General features: G+C 38.0%; 1 protein-coding gene and 1 long non-coding RNA gene across 2 annotated transcripts; both read left to right on the forward strand.

The window, feature by feature from the left end:
* The first annotated feature begins 4,440 nt into the window (after window positions 1-4,440).
* On the forward strand, window positions 4,441-8,265 carry LOC139723061 (uncharacterized). Its single transcript, XM_071634334.1, has 3 exons — window positions 4,441-6,484; window positions 7,684-7,746; window positions 8,258-8,265. Exons 1-3 carry the CDS (start codon window positions 4,564-4,566, stop codon window positions 8,263-8,265), a joined length of 1,992 nt encoding a protein of 663 aa, XP_071490435.1. The 5' UTR covers window positions 4,441-4,563.
* An 859-nt stretch (window positions 8,266-9,124) lies between these two features.
* On the forward strand, window positions 9,125-16,364 carry LOC139723109 (uncharacterized). The gene is made up of 4 exons (XR_011710326.1): window positions 9,125-9,863; window positions 11,008-11,073; window positions 12,436-12,513; window positions 14,311-16,364. It is a non-coding gene; the product is annotated as an uncharacterized lncRNA (long non-coding RNA).
* The last annotated feature ends 92 nt before the right edge of the window (window positions 16,365-16,456 follow it).

Raw genomic sequence — 16,456 nt, forward strand, 5'->3', positions numbered from 1 at the left:
TCATTCATATATGTAAACAATTTCTGTGTCAAATTTGCAGTGTAATGTCCTCATACATTTATTGCGACAAGTTCAATGTTGCATTTGCATCGTAATATTCTCACATATTTATTTCTCTCCTAAACAACTTTGTTCTTTCATGGATAGGAGGGGGAGGGGGAGGTGTATGTCTACACCCTTGCCAGCACACTGCACCAAAAATGCAATAGAGAGAAAGAAAAAGAAGAGAAAAGAAGAGAAATTAGTTTAGGAAGCAATGTACTGTCCTCATTCATATATGTAAACAATTTCTGTGTTAAATTTGCAGTGTAATGTCCTCATACATTTATTTCTCTCCTAAACTACTTTGTTCTTTAGTGTATAGGAGGGGGGAGGGGGAGGGGTATGTCTACACCCTTGCCAGCACACTGCACCAAAAGTGCAGTAGAGAGAAAGAAAAAGAAGAGAAACTAGCATAGGAAGCAATGTAGTGTCCTCATTCTTATATATAAACAATGTTTGGATGAATTTGCTGTTGTAATGTCCTCATATAGTTCTGTATTTCAATGATTAAATGTTTCATGTCTTTTTCCAATAAATTGCAGTCCACTCTGGCTAAGGAAACCCCAGTAAATGGAAGAAACAGCAAAAAAGATGCTCATGAAGATATGGAAGAATCTGTGGTAATTAATACCTGCAAAGTGTTTCTATAGGGATCCTCAATAAATATGCTGATAGCTCAGCTATGATATGTCCTCGTTTGAATATGATAACAATTTCTGTGTCAAATTTGCAGTGTTATGTCCTCATACATTTATTGGTACAAGTTCATTGTTGTATTTGCAGTGTAATATTCTCACACATTTTTGCAAACAAGTTGTGTGTTCTTTAATGTATCAGGGGGAGGGGCATGTCTACACCATTGCCAGCACACTGGACCAAAAATGCAATAGAGAGAAAGACAAAGAAGAGAAATTAGCATAGGAAGCAATGTAGTGTCCTCATTCATATATGTAAACAATTTCTGTGTCAAATTTGCAGTGTAATGTCCTCATACATTTATTGAAACAAGTTCATTGCTGTATTTGCAGTGTAATATTCTCACACATTTTTGCAAACAAGCCGTGTGTTCTGTAGTGCATCAGGGGAGGGGCATGTCTACACCCTTGCCAGCACACTGCTCCAAAAATGCAGTAGAGAGAAAGAAAAAAAAAGAGAAAAAAAAAGAGAAATGAGCATAGCAAGCAATGTAATGTCCTCATTCACATATATAAACAATTTCTGTGTCAAATTTGCGGTGTAATGTCCTCATACATTTATTGAGACAAGTTCAATGTTTCATTTGCAGTGTAATATTCTCACACATTTATTTCTCTCCTAAACTACTTTGTTCTTTAGTGTATAGGGCAGGGGGAGGGGGAGGGGGAGGGGGAGGGGGAGGTGTATGTCTACACGCTTGCCAGCACACTGTACCAAAAATGCAGTAGAGAGAAAGAAAAAAAAAAGAGAAAAGAAGAGAAATTAGCATAGCAAGCAATGTTATGTCCTCATTTATATATATAAACAGTTTCTGTGTCAAATTTGAAGTGTAATGTCGTCACACATTTATTGAAACAAGGTCAATGTTGCATTCGCAGTGTAATATTCTCACACATTTATTTCTCTCCTAAACTACTTTGTTCTTTAGTGTATAAGGGAGGGGGGAGGTGTATGTCTACACCCTTGCCAGCACACTGCACCAATAATGCAGTAGAGAGAAAGCAAAAGAAGAGAAACGAAGAGAAATTAGCATAGAGAGCAATGTTGTGTCCTCGTTCATGTATGTAAACAATTTCTGTGTTAAATTTGCAGTATATTGTCCTCATACATTTATTGGAGCAAGTTCAATGTTGCATTTGCAGTGTAATATTCTCACACATTTATTTCTCTCCTAAACTACTTTGTTCTTTAGTGTATTGGGAGGGGGGAGGGGGAGGTGTATGTCTACACCCTTGCCAGCACACTGCACCAAAAATGCAGTAGAGAGAAAGAAAAAGAAGAGAAAAGAAGAGAAATTAGCATAGCAAGCATTGTAATGTCCTCGTTTATATATGCAAACAATTTCTGTGTCAAATTTGCAGTATAATGTCCTCATACATTTATTGAAACAAGTTCAATGTTGCATTTGCAGTGTAATAATCTCACACATTTATGCAAACAAGTGCTGTGTTCTGAAGTGTATCGCGGTGGGGGTGGGGAGGGGGGAGGGGGAGGGGCATGTCTACACCATTGCCAGCACACTGCACCAAAAATGCAATAGAGAGAAAGAAAAAGAAGAGAAATTAGCATAGGAAGCAATGTTATGTCCTCCTCATATATGTAAACAATTTTGTGTCAAATTTGCAGTGTAATGTCCTCTTACATTTATTGACACAAGTTCACCGTGCATTCGTGATGTAATATTCTCACACATTTATTTCTCTCCTGAACTACTTTGTTCTTTGGTGTATAGGGAGGGGGGAGGGGGAGGGGGAGGTGTATGTCTACACCCTTGCCAGCACACTGCACCACAATGCAGTAGAGAGAAAGAAAAAAGAAGAGAAAAGAAAAGAAATTAGCATAGGAAGCAATGTAATGTCCTCATTCATGTGTAGACAGTTATTGTGTCAAATGTGCAGTGTAATGTCCTCATACGTTTATTGAAACAAGTTCAATGTTGCATTTGCAGTGTAATATTCTCACACATTTATTTCTCTCCTAAAATACTTTGTTCTTTAGTGTATAGGAGGGGGGGGGGGGGAAGGGTGTGTCTACACCCTTGCCAGCACACTGCACCAAAAATGAAGTAGAGAAAAAGAAAAAGAAAAGAAAAGAAGAGGAATTAGCATAGGAAGTAATGTAATGTCCTCATTCTTATATATAAACAATTTCTTTGATGAATTTGCTGTTGTGATGTCCTCATATAGTTCTATATTTCAATGATGAAATGTTTTATGTCTTTTTCTTATGAATTGCAGTCCACTCTGGCTAAGGAAACCCCAGTAAATGGAGGAAACAGCGGAAAAGATGCTCATGAAGATATGGAAGAATCTGTGGTAAGTAATACCTGCAAAGGGTTTCTATAGGGATCCTCAATGAATATGCTGATAGCTCAGCTATGATATGTCCTCGTTTGAATATGCAAACAATTTCTGTGTCAAATTTGCAGTGTTATGTCCTCGTACATTTATTGAAACAAGTTCATTGTTATATTTGCAGTGTAATATTCTCACACATTTTTGCAAACAAGTTGTGTGTTCTTTAGTGATTCAGGGGAGGGGTATGTCTACACCATTGCCAGCACACTGGACCAAAAATGCAATAGAGAAAAAGAAAAAGAAGAGAAATTAAGAGAAATTAGCATAGGAAGTAATGTAACGTCCTCATTCTTATATATAAACAATTTCTTTGATGAATTTGCTGTTGAAATATTTTATGTCTTTTTCCCATGTATTGCAGTCCACTCTGGCCAAGGAAACTCCAGTAAACGGAGGAAACAGCGAAAAAGATGCTCATGAAGATATGGAAGAATCTGTGGTAAGTAATACAGTCAAACCTTGTTATAAAGAGCACTGATCTAACAAACTCTTGTTATAACAAGGTATTTTTTCTGGTCCCAACTCTTTGTATTCTATTGTATTTTATGCCCTGATATAACAAAGTTTTGAGAGAAAGAAGTAATTTCTCTGGTCCCAAGCACCTTGTTATAACGATGTTCCACTGTACCTTCAAAGGGTTCCTATAGGGATCCTCAATAAATATGCTCAAATTGCTTACGTTGTAGTAGTGATACATGTATGTCCTCGTTTTAATATGTAAACAATTTCTGTGTCAAAATCCATCCATAGAGATGATGCAGAAAATACCAAAGTTTAGGTATGAAACATATTTAGGGTTGACCATAAGTATGTGGCATTGAAAGTAAATTGAGACTTCTCAGACTTTCATGACATTTCTTCTGTTCCCCAATGTTAATTAAACATGTAAATAATTTGTTTCCCTCCCTGTTTTCTTTTCATTAAAATTTACTTTTCCCAGGGTTTGGTTTCTTTCAATTGTTAGATAACTAAGTGTGGTCTATCAGTAGATTCTAGTTCCGTGGGGGGGGGGGGGGGGGGGGGGGGGGGGGGGGAGGGGGTGCTGTAAAAGAAAGAAGCAAATATTTAAAGATTGATGTGTGTTGTGTCTGGTATCATGTCATAAAGTGACTTATAGAGATGACTCTTTATGGGGGGTATTAATAGAAATAGGTGATAATTATGAGGAGACATTCCTCAGCTATTTTCAGATCCAGCTTTGCTTGGCAAAATATTTCATTTTGATTATTGCATTTGCATTTACTTTGTGTTTTATTTGTTTCCATAGGAAGAAATAGATGATGATGATGATGATGCTGACCCAACATGGGTGAATCCAAGTGGAGTCAGCAGTGATGATTGTGATTCTGATGTCTTTCCATATCGCTTACCGCGTACATCCAGAGCAGCTCATCCATATGAGGCTAATACTAGTCAACCTGGCTTTACACATAGGTCAGAATCAGAAAACTATGCTGGAAATCAAGAGATGGACATACCGTGTACATCCAGAGCAGATCATCCATATGAGGCTAATACTAGTCAACCTGGCTTTACACATAGGTCAGAATCAGAAAACTATGCTGGAAATCAAGAGATGGACATACCTTGTACATCCAGAGCAGATCATCCATATGAGCCCAATACCAGTCAACCTGAATCAGAAAACCATGCTGGAAATCAAGAGATGGACATGGCAGAGAAACCTCAGGATATCAAGGTTCTAACAGCAAATAATGCAACTGGAAGGAAGTGGGACAAACGTCACTTTTGTGTCTTTTGTGAAAAAGACACACCAAAATTTGCCCGACACATTGAAATGCATCATTCCAATGAAATTGAAGTGAAAAGAATCATGGCACATCCAAAGAAGTCAAAGAATAGGCATAATTTACTTGAGATTTTGCGCAATAAGGGCAACCATTCTCATAATCTTCAAGTTCTAAGAGAAGGAAAGGGTCTGATCATTCCTTACAAACGACCAACATATGAAACAGCAGTGAAAGACTTCTTGCCTTGTACTCAGTGTTTTGGATGGTTCATTAGGAGTGACCTATGGAAACACAGAAAGAAGTGTGTTGGAAGCGAAATAAAGGAATCTGGAAGTTTTCAGTCTCAATGTTCCATGATGCTGCCAATGCCAAAAGAAGTGCCTGTAAGACTTCGGGATGAGGTCTTCCGTCGAATGACTCATGATGATGTTAGTTTGGCAGTGCGGCATGATGATTTAATCATAAAGCTAGGTGCACAACTTCTGTCAAAGTTCCAGGATTCAGAAAACCATTACAACTATGTTGGACAAAAGTTGAGGGAAATGGGTCGGCTACTCCTTCAAATGAGATCTATAAGACCAGGCATCAACTGCTTGTCTGAGACCATTGACCCACAGGTGTTTGATGATGTGGTCAGAGCTGTCAACAATATAGCAGGCTTGGATGAAAGCTCAGGGAAGTATAAGACACCTTCACTAGCGCTGAAAGTAGGACACTCACTCAAAAAGTGTGCCAGGATTCTTATGGCTGATGCACTGAAAAAAATGGACACAAGTCAGAAAGAAAAGGCTGAACAGTTTGGTGAACTGTGCTCTATTGAATGGGCTGAGAAAGTTTCAACAGGTGCCCTCAAGACTCTGTACGCAGCAAAGAGGAACAGACCAACAATAATTCCTTTGTCATCTGACATACAAAAGGTGCACAAGACCATCCAGGGCCAGGTGCAGGAGTCAATGGCACACATCACAGCAGGTTCTGTAAGCAGGGAAGATTTCTCCAAGTTGGGTCAAGCTATGCTTGCCCAGACTGTCCTGTTTAATAGGAAGCGTAGTGGAGAGGTGGAAAGGATGACAGTAGAAAACTACAAAAAACGTACTGGAGAAGTCAACAAAGACGTTCTACAGGGCCTCAACAAGCTTGAAAAGGAGCTTTGCAAGAAACTGTCAAGAGTTGAAATACCCGGAAAGAGAGGGAGAACAGTTCCTGTGGTTCTGACGAAGGGAATGAAAGAAGCACTTGATGTTTTGGCAGATGAAAACGTTAGGCAAGATGCTGGAGTCCTAGAGTCCAATATGTACCTGTTTGCACGCCCAGGTTGTACCACACCGTATAGGGGTTGTGATGCTGTGAGAAAGTGTGCTCAGTCGTCTGGAGCAGAACATCCAGAAAACATCACATCCACTCAGCTGAGGAAACATGTGGCGACCATGTCCCAGATATTATGTCTGAAGGACAATGAACTGGATGTACTCGCCACCTTTATGGGCCACAACATTCAAGTACATAGAGAATTTTATAGATTGCCCGAGAACACACTACAGGTAGCTAAGATCGCAAAAATACTGCTGCTAATGGAAAAGGGACAGATGAGCGAGTGTTCTGGGATGTCCTTGGACAGTATCAATGTCAATCTTAATGGTGAGTACAAGTATTCTTAAACATCTTTATTCCAAAACACTTTTCATTCTGATATACGAGTACAACATTAATCCACAGAGGCTTATTCATATATGCTGGAAGTATACATTCACCCGCATGTTCCTAGAGTTGTGGTAGTACAGCCCAGTGTAGTGAAAAAAATATCCTGGTTCATTCGATGAGGAAAAGGGAGGGGGAAGGTATCTAGAAACCCATGGAATGATTTTTGATCCAGTTTAGTTCTTTAGATCTATTGACAGTCACAGTAACACAGAGGTACAAATTTCAATGTCTGGGAGTATGACATCTTTTTAAGACATTGTACAGGAAATGATCACACCCACTTTTCGAAAGAGTGCTGAAAGGCAGTGTTTTAGTATTTTTCTTGTAAAATATGCATAGAAGAAAAACATACGTGAGAGAGAGAGGTGTGCCACTTTTGTTTCTCATTCCCACTCAGTTTCTTCGACTCTTTTTTCCTGTAGTAGCGTTGCAGCTCATCGCAGATATGTTGATTCAGTTGCATTTGTTGCTGAGCTTGTTGTTGTCTGTACTGGCTGATCTGACTCGGTTCAACATAGTCCATCAAGTCAAGACTCTCCTTGATCTTCCTGAAGAGTTCATACTTCTCACACCCTTGAACCAGAATGTAGAACGTCTCTTTGTCCTTCTTCGCCTTCTTTGAGAAAGATGTAACGCCCACCACTAATGTCACTTTGCTCCAACCTCTCGAGGGGTTTACTATTTCTTCTGAGGTGCTTTGGACCTCTCAAAGGCTTTCTCTTCCGTTTTCCAATCCCTCCCTGGGCAAGCGCACACCCTGACATCCAACACCTGACGTCCAAGGATATTCCCACTCTTGTTGTCTAGTGTGGAGACCAGCTGGATCTTTCTCCTGTTGAGCCCACCTACACATGATGTAAAACATTTGAAGGTGAAGAGGTACTTGGAGTACTCTGTGCCCACTTGAGGTGCGGTGTATAGGGCCACAAGGCTGTGACGTCCAGAGGAGAAATCTGTATAGTAGGCTGTTGAGGGATCATTTAACATAATTAGAATGACAGCTACTGAAAGTGCCACATACCGGAGAATTGTGCTTTAAGTAGGTCAACCTTTCTGAAGTCAACTGTCTTTCTAAAATTTGAAACATTGGACAAACCCCCTCTCCCAAGTCTCTCATCTCTCTATTTTCACTGCAGAGTCGTGTGAAGAAGACGATGCCCCTGATGGAGATGTTCAAGAAGATGACCAGTCAAGTAGACGTAAGTTTATTTAATGGGCAATTCCACGATAACACTGTGACACTTTTGATTAGATTTCCACTCAATAAATGTAAATAATAAACAAACAGTGAGACTTGAGAACAAAGTTTTATTGTGTATCTATGACTATCATCACAAGCAACTTTGAAAAGAAAAGAATGAATAAAACTTCACAGTGATAAATGAGTTATGAGCTATTAATTAGTACCATAACACCATGACGCAAAATGGACATGGATATTTGCGCACTTGATTTTCTGTCCAAACTCTGTGAAGTTAATGAACATTTTGAAAACATGGTAATGTTGAATGGGTGTATCAGAGACTCAATGACAATAACCAAGTAGAACCCAGTGAAAGAAAATTTTGATTGACAGTAGAATTGTGACTTAGATTATAACTAAGTGCACAGTAATACCGTGACTGTAACAACGTGACTTCAACAAAGTGTGTACAAACTGTATGTAAAATCTTATTGTCGTACTCACAACTCATATATTTTTCCCTGTAGGTAGTTAGAAGCAATCATTTACAGTGAATGTTTGACATAGCTGTGTAACACGTCAAGATAAAACAAGACATGATTGAAATTATAAATCACTAATAAAAAAACAAAATAAGGTAAACTTTGAACTGTAACACTGACACTTTGATTAGATTTTCACTCCATAACTGTATTAAAATAATAAACAATCAGTAAGACTTGAGAACAATGTTTTATTGTGTATCTATGACTATCATCACAAGCAACTTTGAAAAGAAAAGAATGAATAAAACTTCACAGTGATAAATGAGTTATGAGCTATTAATTAGAACCATAACACCGTGACGCAAAATGGACATGGATTTTTGCGCACTTGATTTTCTGTCCAAATCTGTGAAGTTAATGAACATTTAGAAAACTGGTAATGTTGAATGGGTGTATCAGAGACTCAATGACAATAACCAAGTAGAACCCAGTGGAAAGAATTAATTGACAGTAGAATTATGACATAGATTATAAATACATGTTCTGTAACACAGTGACTGTGACACCATGAGTTCTGAAAAGTGTGTACAAAACGTATGTACAATCTTATTGTCATATTCACAACTAATACATTTTCCCCTGTAGTTAGTAAGTAGCGATCAATTACAGTGAATGTTTGACATAGCTGTGTAGCACTCCAAGATTTAAAACATGACATGAATGAAATCATAATCCACTTATAAGAATAACAAAATAAGTAAAACTATGCACTGTAACACTTGTAAAATATGCATAGAAGAAAAACGGACGAGAGAGAGAGAGGTGTGCCACTGTTGTTTCTCATTCCCACCCAGTGTCTTCGACTTATTTTCCTGTAGTAACGTTGCAGCTCATCGCAGATATGTTGATTCAGTTGCATTTGTTGCTGAGCTTGTTGTTGTCTGTACTGGCTGATCTGACTCGGTTCAACATAGTCCATCAAGTCAAGACTCTCCTTGATCTTCCTGAAGAGTTCATACTTCTCACACCCTTGAACCAGAATGTAGAACGTCTCTTTGTCCTTCTTCGCCTTCTTTGAGAAAGATGTAACGCCCACCACTAATGTCACTTTGCTCCAACCTCTCGAGGGGTTTCTTCTGAGGTGCTTTGGACCTCTCAAAGGCTTTCTCTTCCGTTTTCCAATCCCTCCCTGGGCAAGCGCATACCCTGACATCCAACACATGACGTCCAAGGATATTCCCACTCTTGTTGTCTAGTGTGAAGACCAGCTGGATCTTTCTCCTGTTGAGCCCACCTACACATGATGTAAAACATTTGAAGGTGAAGAGGTACTTGGAGTACTCTGTGCCCACTTGAGGTGCGGTGTATAGGGCCACAAGGCTGTGACGTCCAGAGGAGAAATCTGTATAGTAGGCTGTTGAGGGATCATTTAACATAATTAGAATGACAGCTACTGAAAGTGCCACATACCGGAGAATTGTGCTTTAAGTAGGTCAACCTTTCTGAAGTCAACTGTCTTTCTAAAATTTGAAACATTGGACAAACCCCCTCTCCCAAGTCTCTCATCTCTCTATTTTCACTGCAGAGTCGTGTGAAGAAGACGATGCCCCTGATGGAGATGTTCAAGAAGATGACCAGTCAAGTAGACGTAAGTTTATTTAATGTATCTTAGAGTTACACCTTGTTTGCACACCATCCTATTACTGATATTCAGTTACTTTTATATTTATATTGCATCTGGCATCATTTCTTTTTTTTAAACAACTGTGTCCTCATGATATTCAAATTAAAAGAAGTTAAATGTACCTAGAAATACATCTACTGACATCACAGATATTTAACTGGTTAGTGTAGTGTTTGGTCAGTAATCCATATCTCAAGGTTTCTCAAAGGAATTTGTGTCTTCCAAACTTCTTTATTATATATTCTACTTCATTTTTTGCCAATAAAGTATTTCATGAAAACATTGTACTTCATGAAAATATGGGTGTATGGTGGGTATCCCTATGTCTACATGTAACATATCATAAGCTGAAATTGAGTAAACATGTTATTAGTAATGTGTCATGCTTAATCTTATTTTGCTCTTTCTGTTATCTTGAAGAATGTATGCATGGCCTAAATTTTGTATGCCTTCGCCCACCAAAGGTGGGTGCTGGAGGGATTATGTTTTCGGGTTGTCCGTCCGTCAGTCTGCTGTCTGTCCGTCCGTCGCGTTTTTGTTCTCGTGATGACTTCAGAACCATTTGACGAATCAACTCCAAACTAGGCTCATGTATGCATATGGGAGGAACAATGATCTGATTAGATGAGTGGGTCTCAAGGTCAAAGGTCAAAGGTCATAGAAGTCATATACATAAAAATGGGTTGTTCTCACAATAAGTTAACCATTTGACGGATCAACTTCAAACTTGGCTCATGTATGCATATGGGGAGGAACAATGGTCTGATTAGATTTGAAAGTCATGAGGTTAAAGGTCAAGGTCATAGATGTCACTGTATACATGAAAATTGCCCTTTCTCACGATAATTTAAGAACCATTCGATGGATCATCGTCATATATGGCTGACACGGTGTCATTTGAATAAGACCAATTTCCTACTTTAAATGTATCCTGATACATTTCCCATAATTAAAAGTGATATTCATGCACACTGGAGTGGTATGGTGCCATGGTATATTATTTGTAGTAATCTCAGATATTAAATGCAATAAACAGCATTAAGTTGTGTGGAGTGATTTAGTTGGCTATAAGATTGTACTTTGTGTTGCAACTATTTTTTTTTTCTAGAGCCCTCAGATGAGAGGGATGGAACTAAGTTAAGCAAGAGCCATGGAATTGGAAAGAGATCAAGAGGTAACTATTAGTACATATTTTTCTGATGGTCCTATTTCAACTTGGAAAAAGTTAAAAGCAAAGAACATGTATTTAGAAAGTTTAATAGAAAAGTACGAATGAATACAAAGTAGTCCAATTAATATCTGGGGGAGGGGAAATGCTTTTTCATTGGCTTTTAAAAGAGGTGCAAAAAAAGGCACAATAGAGAAAGAAAAAGAAGAACGGAAGAGAAGTTATAAATTCAACAATGGAATGTCCTCCTTTGTATAGGTGAAAAATGTCTGTGTCATATTTGCAGTTTTGATGCCCTCATACTTTGTGCGAACAAGCACTGTGTTTTTTCTTTGCTGTTTAATGTCCTCATACATTTATGGCAACAATTTCTGTGTTACATTTCTGTGTAAGGTCCTCGTACATTTATGCATACTAGTTCTGTGTTTCATATGTAACATTAATCCAAACAAGAACTGTTATTTTTGCAATGTAATATCCTCATGCATCTATGGAAATAAGTTCTGTGTTACATTTCTGTGTAAGGTCCTCGTACATTTATGCATACTAGTTCTGTGTTTCATATGTAACATTAATCCAAACAAGAACTGTTATTTTTGCGTTGTAATGTCCTCATACATTTATTGAAATAAGTTCTGTGTTACATTCACAGATGAATGTCCTCACAAAGTTGTTCAGTAAAGTACTGTACTACATTAGGAATACAGAATTTCTACACAGACACATGAAATTTTGTCCCAAATATTTCTCTCGCCTGCATAGTAGAAGCGAGACATAGGCGCCGTTTTTAAATGGCGGCGTCATCGACATAAAAAAACCTAACCTAAGGTTAAGTTTTCGAATTTTTAACATAATTTAGAAAGTATGCACATGCACATTCTATACAACTTTTAGGGATATTAAAGAATTTGTGTGATATTTCCATGTCACAAAGTCAAGAATGTTGCCATGAATTGCATAATGCAGGGGAGACTGCCAGTTGCACTCCACTTGTGCTAATTTATATGATTTTTTTTTTTTTTTTTAATACCACAGCCAAACTAAATTTGAAGGAGGTGTATAGGGATCAGCGTGTGGTTGGTCGGCTGGTCCGTCCGATGCAAATCTTCTTCCTCAGTTTCTGGGCAATGCTCATAAAATTTGGCACACACATTGGTCTTATGGTGAAGATATGCAAGACCTCTTTTTTGAATGTGTCAGAAACTGCATTGCCATGGTAACGGCATATGGCAATAAATCAGGTAGAAATATTGCGGATCGAACTACTTCCTAATTTTTCAAGCAAGACGTCATGTTTTAATGTGTTGGAAACTGCATTGCCATGGTAAATTAATGTAGGATATTAATGGGTTGTTTTTTTCTTCCCAGAGCTCTCAGATGAGAGCGATGGACCGTGTGGGACTATGAAGCCAAGCAGGAGCCATCCTGTTGCAAAGAGATCAAAAGGTAACCATTACATGTAGTTCATATTTTGCTGGTAGTCCTATTTTAAGGGGGTGTATTTACTTATCTCTCGGTCAACCCAAAGGTGGTGCCAGAGAAATTGTTTTTAGGTTGTCCATCCATAGATCCATCAGCTTAACCTAATCTCAAGAACTGTTTGAGATTAAAACTTTGAACCTGTTCAAAGCATGTATCACCCTGGGAAGAAAATCTGGAGATCTAGAGTATGAAGGTTAAAGGTCACAGGTCAAATTTAAAGAAATTTCAGGTTATAGCTTCTTTAACCCGTTGCCTATGGGAACCGGGTGGGCCCTGTACAAAGTCTATGGGGATTTACAGAATATAGTAGTGAATGGGTTAATATGATATGTCAAGGTAGTGAAGAGTCAAGACAACATACCTGTCGCGCTATGTTCAGGTTTATAATTCTATCACAGTTAAGTTACGTGTGAATACACAGAAAGTTGACTCAGACGTGAATCCATTTTGTTTGTATTAATCTTGAAGACCTTATTGGAAGCAAAAATTTGAATTGACAAATTAAACACTAATGGAATGCTTGTAAGCTACAAAATACAACAATGCAAGTTTCATGCATTTTCACGGATTGCCAGCCGAGTATTTACTTTAGAACTCAAATTCACAAGCTCTGAAGATGGGCTGTATTGCATTGTACATCAGCCAGAATTCTCTGACATCGTCTCATGAGAACTAAGGTGTGATTACTTGCGTTAGTATTGTGTTTGTTTACTAGCCGGTTTCACGCAACTTGCTACAACCAATGACGTCACAGGCTTTGGAAAGGAAAAGACGACTGGTTTTTGCCATTTCTGGTCGCTAGGAGGTGCATATGAAAATTGTGACTGTAATTAACATATTTGAGCATTATAGATAAATTTCTTCTTACATTTAAGTTCTTTAGCTCACAAGCTTTCTATTGATTTATAATAAGCCATTCTTTGAGGTTCTACTATAAAAAATTCAAATTCTTGATGTGGAAAATAAAAAATAATCCATTTTTTCAATGTAAAACCAATGTAATCACAGCCTTGCTCTCTCATGACATGATGTCAGATAATTCTTCTTCTTCTTCTTCTTCTTGGTAAGCCCACGTCCTTCACTGGAACATGTGAGGGGTGCAATGAAGCCTATATTTGAAGCTCGCATATTTTAGTGTTGCTGAAGCAAAATGCTCAGCTGGTAAGCGGTGAAAATGCACGAAACTTTCATTGTTGTATTCTACTTCTTAGCTTTCTACTGATTGGTTTTGCTTCTGAAATGGTCTTTAAAGAATACTGCATGGACAAATTACCGCCATTTATTTTGATTCTTTTACCAAGCTTAAAATACACCACACTATTAGTAATTCAAGTGGGACAATATAGGGGTTTGAAAAAGGTCAAGTGAAAAAATGATGAAATAATACCTACCAACTGTACCTGTTTGACAGAGACAGTCCCTATTTCTCGGGTTAACAGGAAGAGCAAATTTCACCCTTCACAAACTTTTTTTGTAAAAAAAAAAAAATAGATAAAAATTTGTCCATAGTAATGTATAGGGAATTCAGGAATGTCCCAGTGTTTGACATTTTCTGAATCATTTGTCCCAGTTCCTTGGTTCCATGGTTTGCACGTACATATATGTGACATCTGTACATTACTAAGTAAAACAGATTTTGAAAAGTTTTCAATTTTAGTCGAATTTTTGCATCACATGTGGCTGTCCTGAAGTTATCAAATACGTACGTGAATTCTTTTCACTCACCTACAAAAGCTCTTCTTTTCTTTTTCTTTTTTTCAGCTGAACGTATTACCTGGACAACAGCCCAACAGCATGCTGTGGACACATTCTTCAAAACAAATTATAGGACTTTCAAAGTCCCAGGGAAAGTAGAATGCATTGAGTGTCAAGAGAAATATCCTGTACTTGCGAAACTACCCTGGACTAAGATTAAATACAGGGTTTATAACATTATCAAACAAAAGAAACTAAATTCTCATTGAATTCCTCTTAACTCAATGAGGAAAAGAATACAAGAGCTATATATGTACACACACAAAGATATGGGTCGCAATTATTAGGGATCACCATGATGAAAATCATAGCTGCAAGAAATGGTTATGTGTATAAACTTCCATTGAATTATCAAACCATGAACAAACATTCCATGCACAATTGCAAATGTTTTGCATGACTAATTGTATTTTCTAAGAAGGTGTGAAAAGAAACTCATCACATGACACTTGTGAAAGGTAAGATATCATAAATTCATTGCTGAAATAAAACAAACATCACAATTGTATCTATCCTTCCTAAGAAGTATGGAAGTTATTGACATTAGATCTGCATGTTATACCATGGACTGCAATGGATTATTTGTAATCAAAGAGAATGTGTGTGTGTTTGCATTTAATTTTTTTAACAAAGTGTATAAAGGAGGAAAGCGTCCACTTGTGCAGTATACTACATCCACATTTTATAGATGTATTGTGCATTACTTGAAGCGGACATGTTTTTGTAGCATATCTGATATCTGTCCTAAGTATATTTGTGTCAAAGGTCAAACAAAATATTCTATATTTGCCCATTATTTGTCAATAAGCAATCATTGCCTTCACAGGAAGTGAAGAGGAAATAGAAGAATAAGGCATTCACTTGATTAGATTTAGGGTGAAATTGGCCTGAGGTCAAAGGTCAAGGTCGGATCATGAAATTTATCCGTTTACGCGATAACTCAAGACTGGAACGAGCAAATTTCCCCAAACTTGGTGCAAGGATGAAGTGTGATGGGGCAATCACTTGAGTAGATTTGGGGTGAAATCGGCGAGAGATCAAAGGTCAAAGATCATGGTCAAATCAAGAAATTTATCCGTTTACATGATAACTCAAGACTGGTGGGAGCAAATTATCCCAAACTTGGTCCAAGGATGTTGTGTGATGGGGCAATCACATGATCAGATTTGGGTTGAAATCAGCATGAGGTCAAAGGTCAAAGGTCAAGGTCAAAGCAAGAAATTTATCCGTTTACATGATAACTCGAGACGGGAAGGAGCAAATTTCCCCAAACTTGGTCCAAGGATGAAGTGTGATAAGGCAATCATTTCATTAGCTTGTTAGTTAACTCAGCTGGAGGCCAAAGGTCAAATCATGAAATTTATCCTTCAATGCAATAACTTCAGACTGGAAAGAACAAATTTCCCCCAACCTGGTCCAAAATGATGAAGTGTGATGTGGTAATCACTTGATTAGCTTTTGAGTGAACTAGGCCAGAGGTCAAATTTCAAAGGTCTAGTGAAATGCTCAAATTTCACCCATTTTCCACGTTTAAAGTGGCTCCATGTACTGTCCTGAAACTCTTTTTGTGAAAGCCCATTGTCTACAACATTGCACTGTTTGCATCGGACGCTAGGGAGCGTTGCTCAGGGAGACAAAATGTGTCAATACGATTAGGTTGTGAATTCAATTTTGTTTGTGTGTTATGCATGACGTGCATTTGATAGTTATAGGGACTACTTTTGAAATGTAGGAGAGCCCTTGTATTTGTTTTACTTTTTGACAATTCGTAGCTATTGTGTTTGTGTGTGTTACGATGGATATCGTATCGTTTTATAGTGGGATTTCTGGAATATAACCCGGATTTGGCTGGCATTACTGTTGGACTTGGTGGGGATGAAGTATAATGTTAATTCCCAAAATCTCAAAATGAGGCTGGGAATGCACTGGAGAAATACGGGCCAATTATTAGGAACAGTAGGGATTACCTTTTTACCTTTGCTTTTCTGTTAACCTCACAAAGAGACTGGGATGGATGCATTGGTAGCAGAGAGGGTTGGCCTTTGCGTTATAAAATTTATCTGTATGTTGCAATAGTGGATTTTCATTTCTTAGTAGTTTACTAAGATATACGTCCCATTGCATGAGAGCTTACTGATATAATAACTTTGCC

Source organism: Diadema antillarum, unplaced genomic scaffold (genome assembly GCF_040938485.1).
Source record: "Diadema antillarum isolate AM-2024a unplaced genomic scaffold, OU_Dant_1.0 scf00000180, whole genome shotgun sequence".
In the NCBI taxonomy this organism is placed as follows: Eukaryota; Metazoa; Echinodermata; class Echinoidea; order Diadematoida; family Diadematidae; genus Diadema; species Diadema antillarum.

Excerpts from the sequence above, each read along its gene's own strand:
- LOC139723061 (XM_071634334.1), top strand. The coding sequence starts at position 4,564 with ATGGACATACCGTGTACATCCAGAGCAGATCATCCATATGAGGCTAAT. Across the intron at positions 6,485-7,683 it reads TATCAATGTCAATCTTAATG|AGTCGTGTGAAGAAGACGAT; the intron begins GTGAGTACAAGT and ends TTTTCACTGCAG.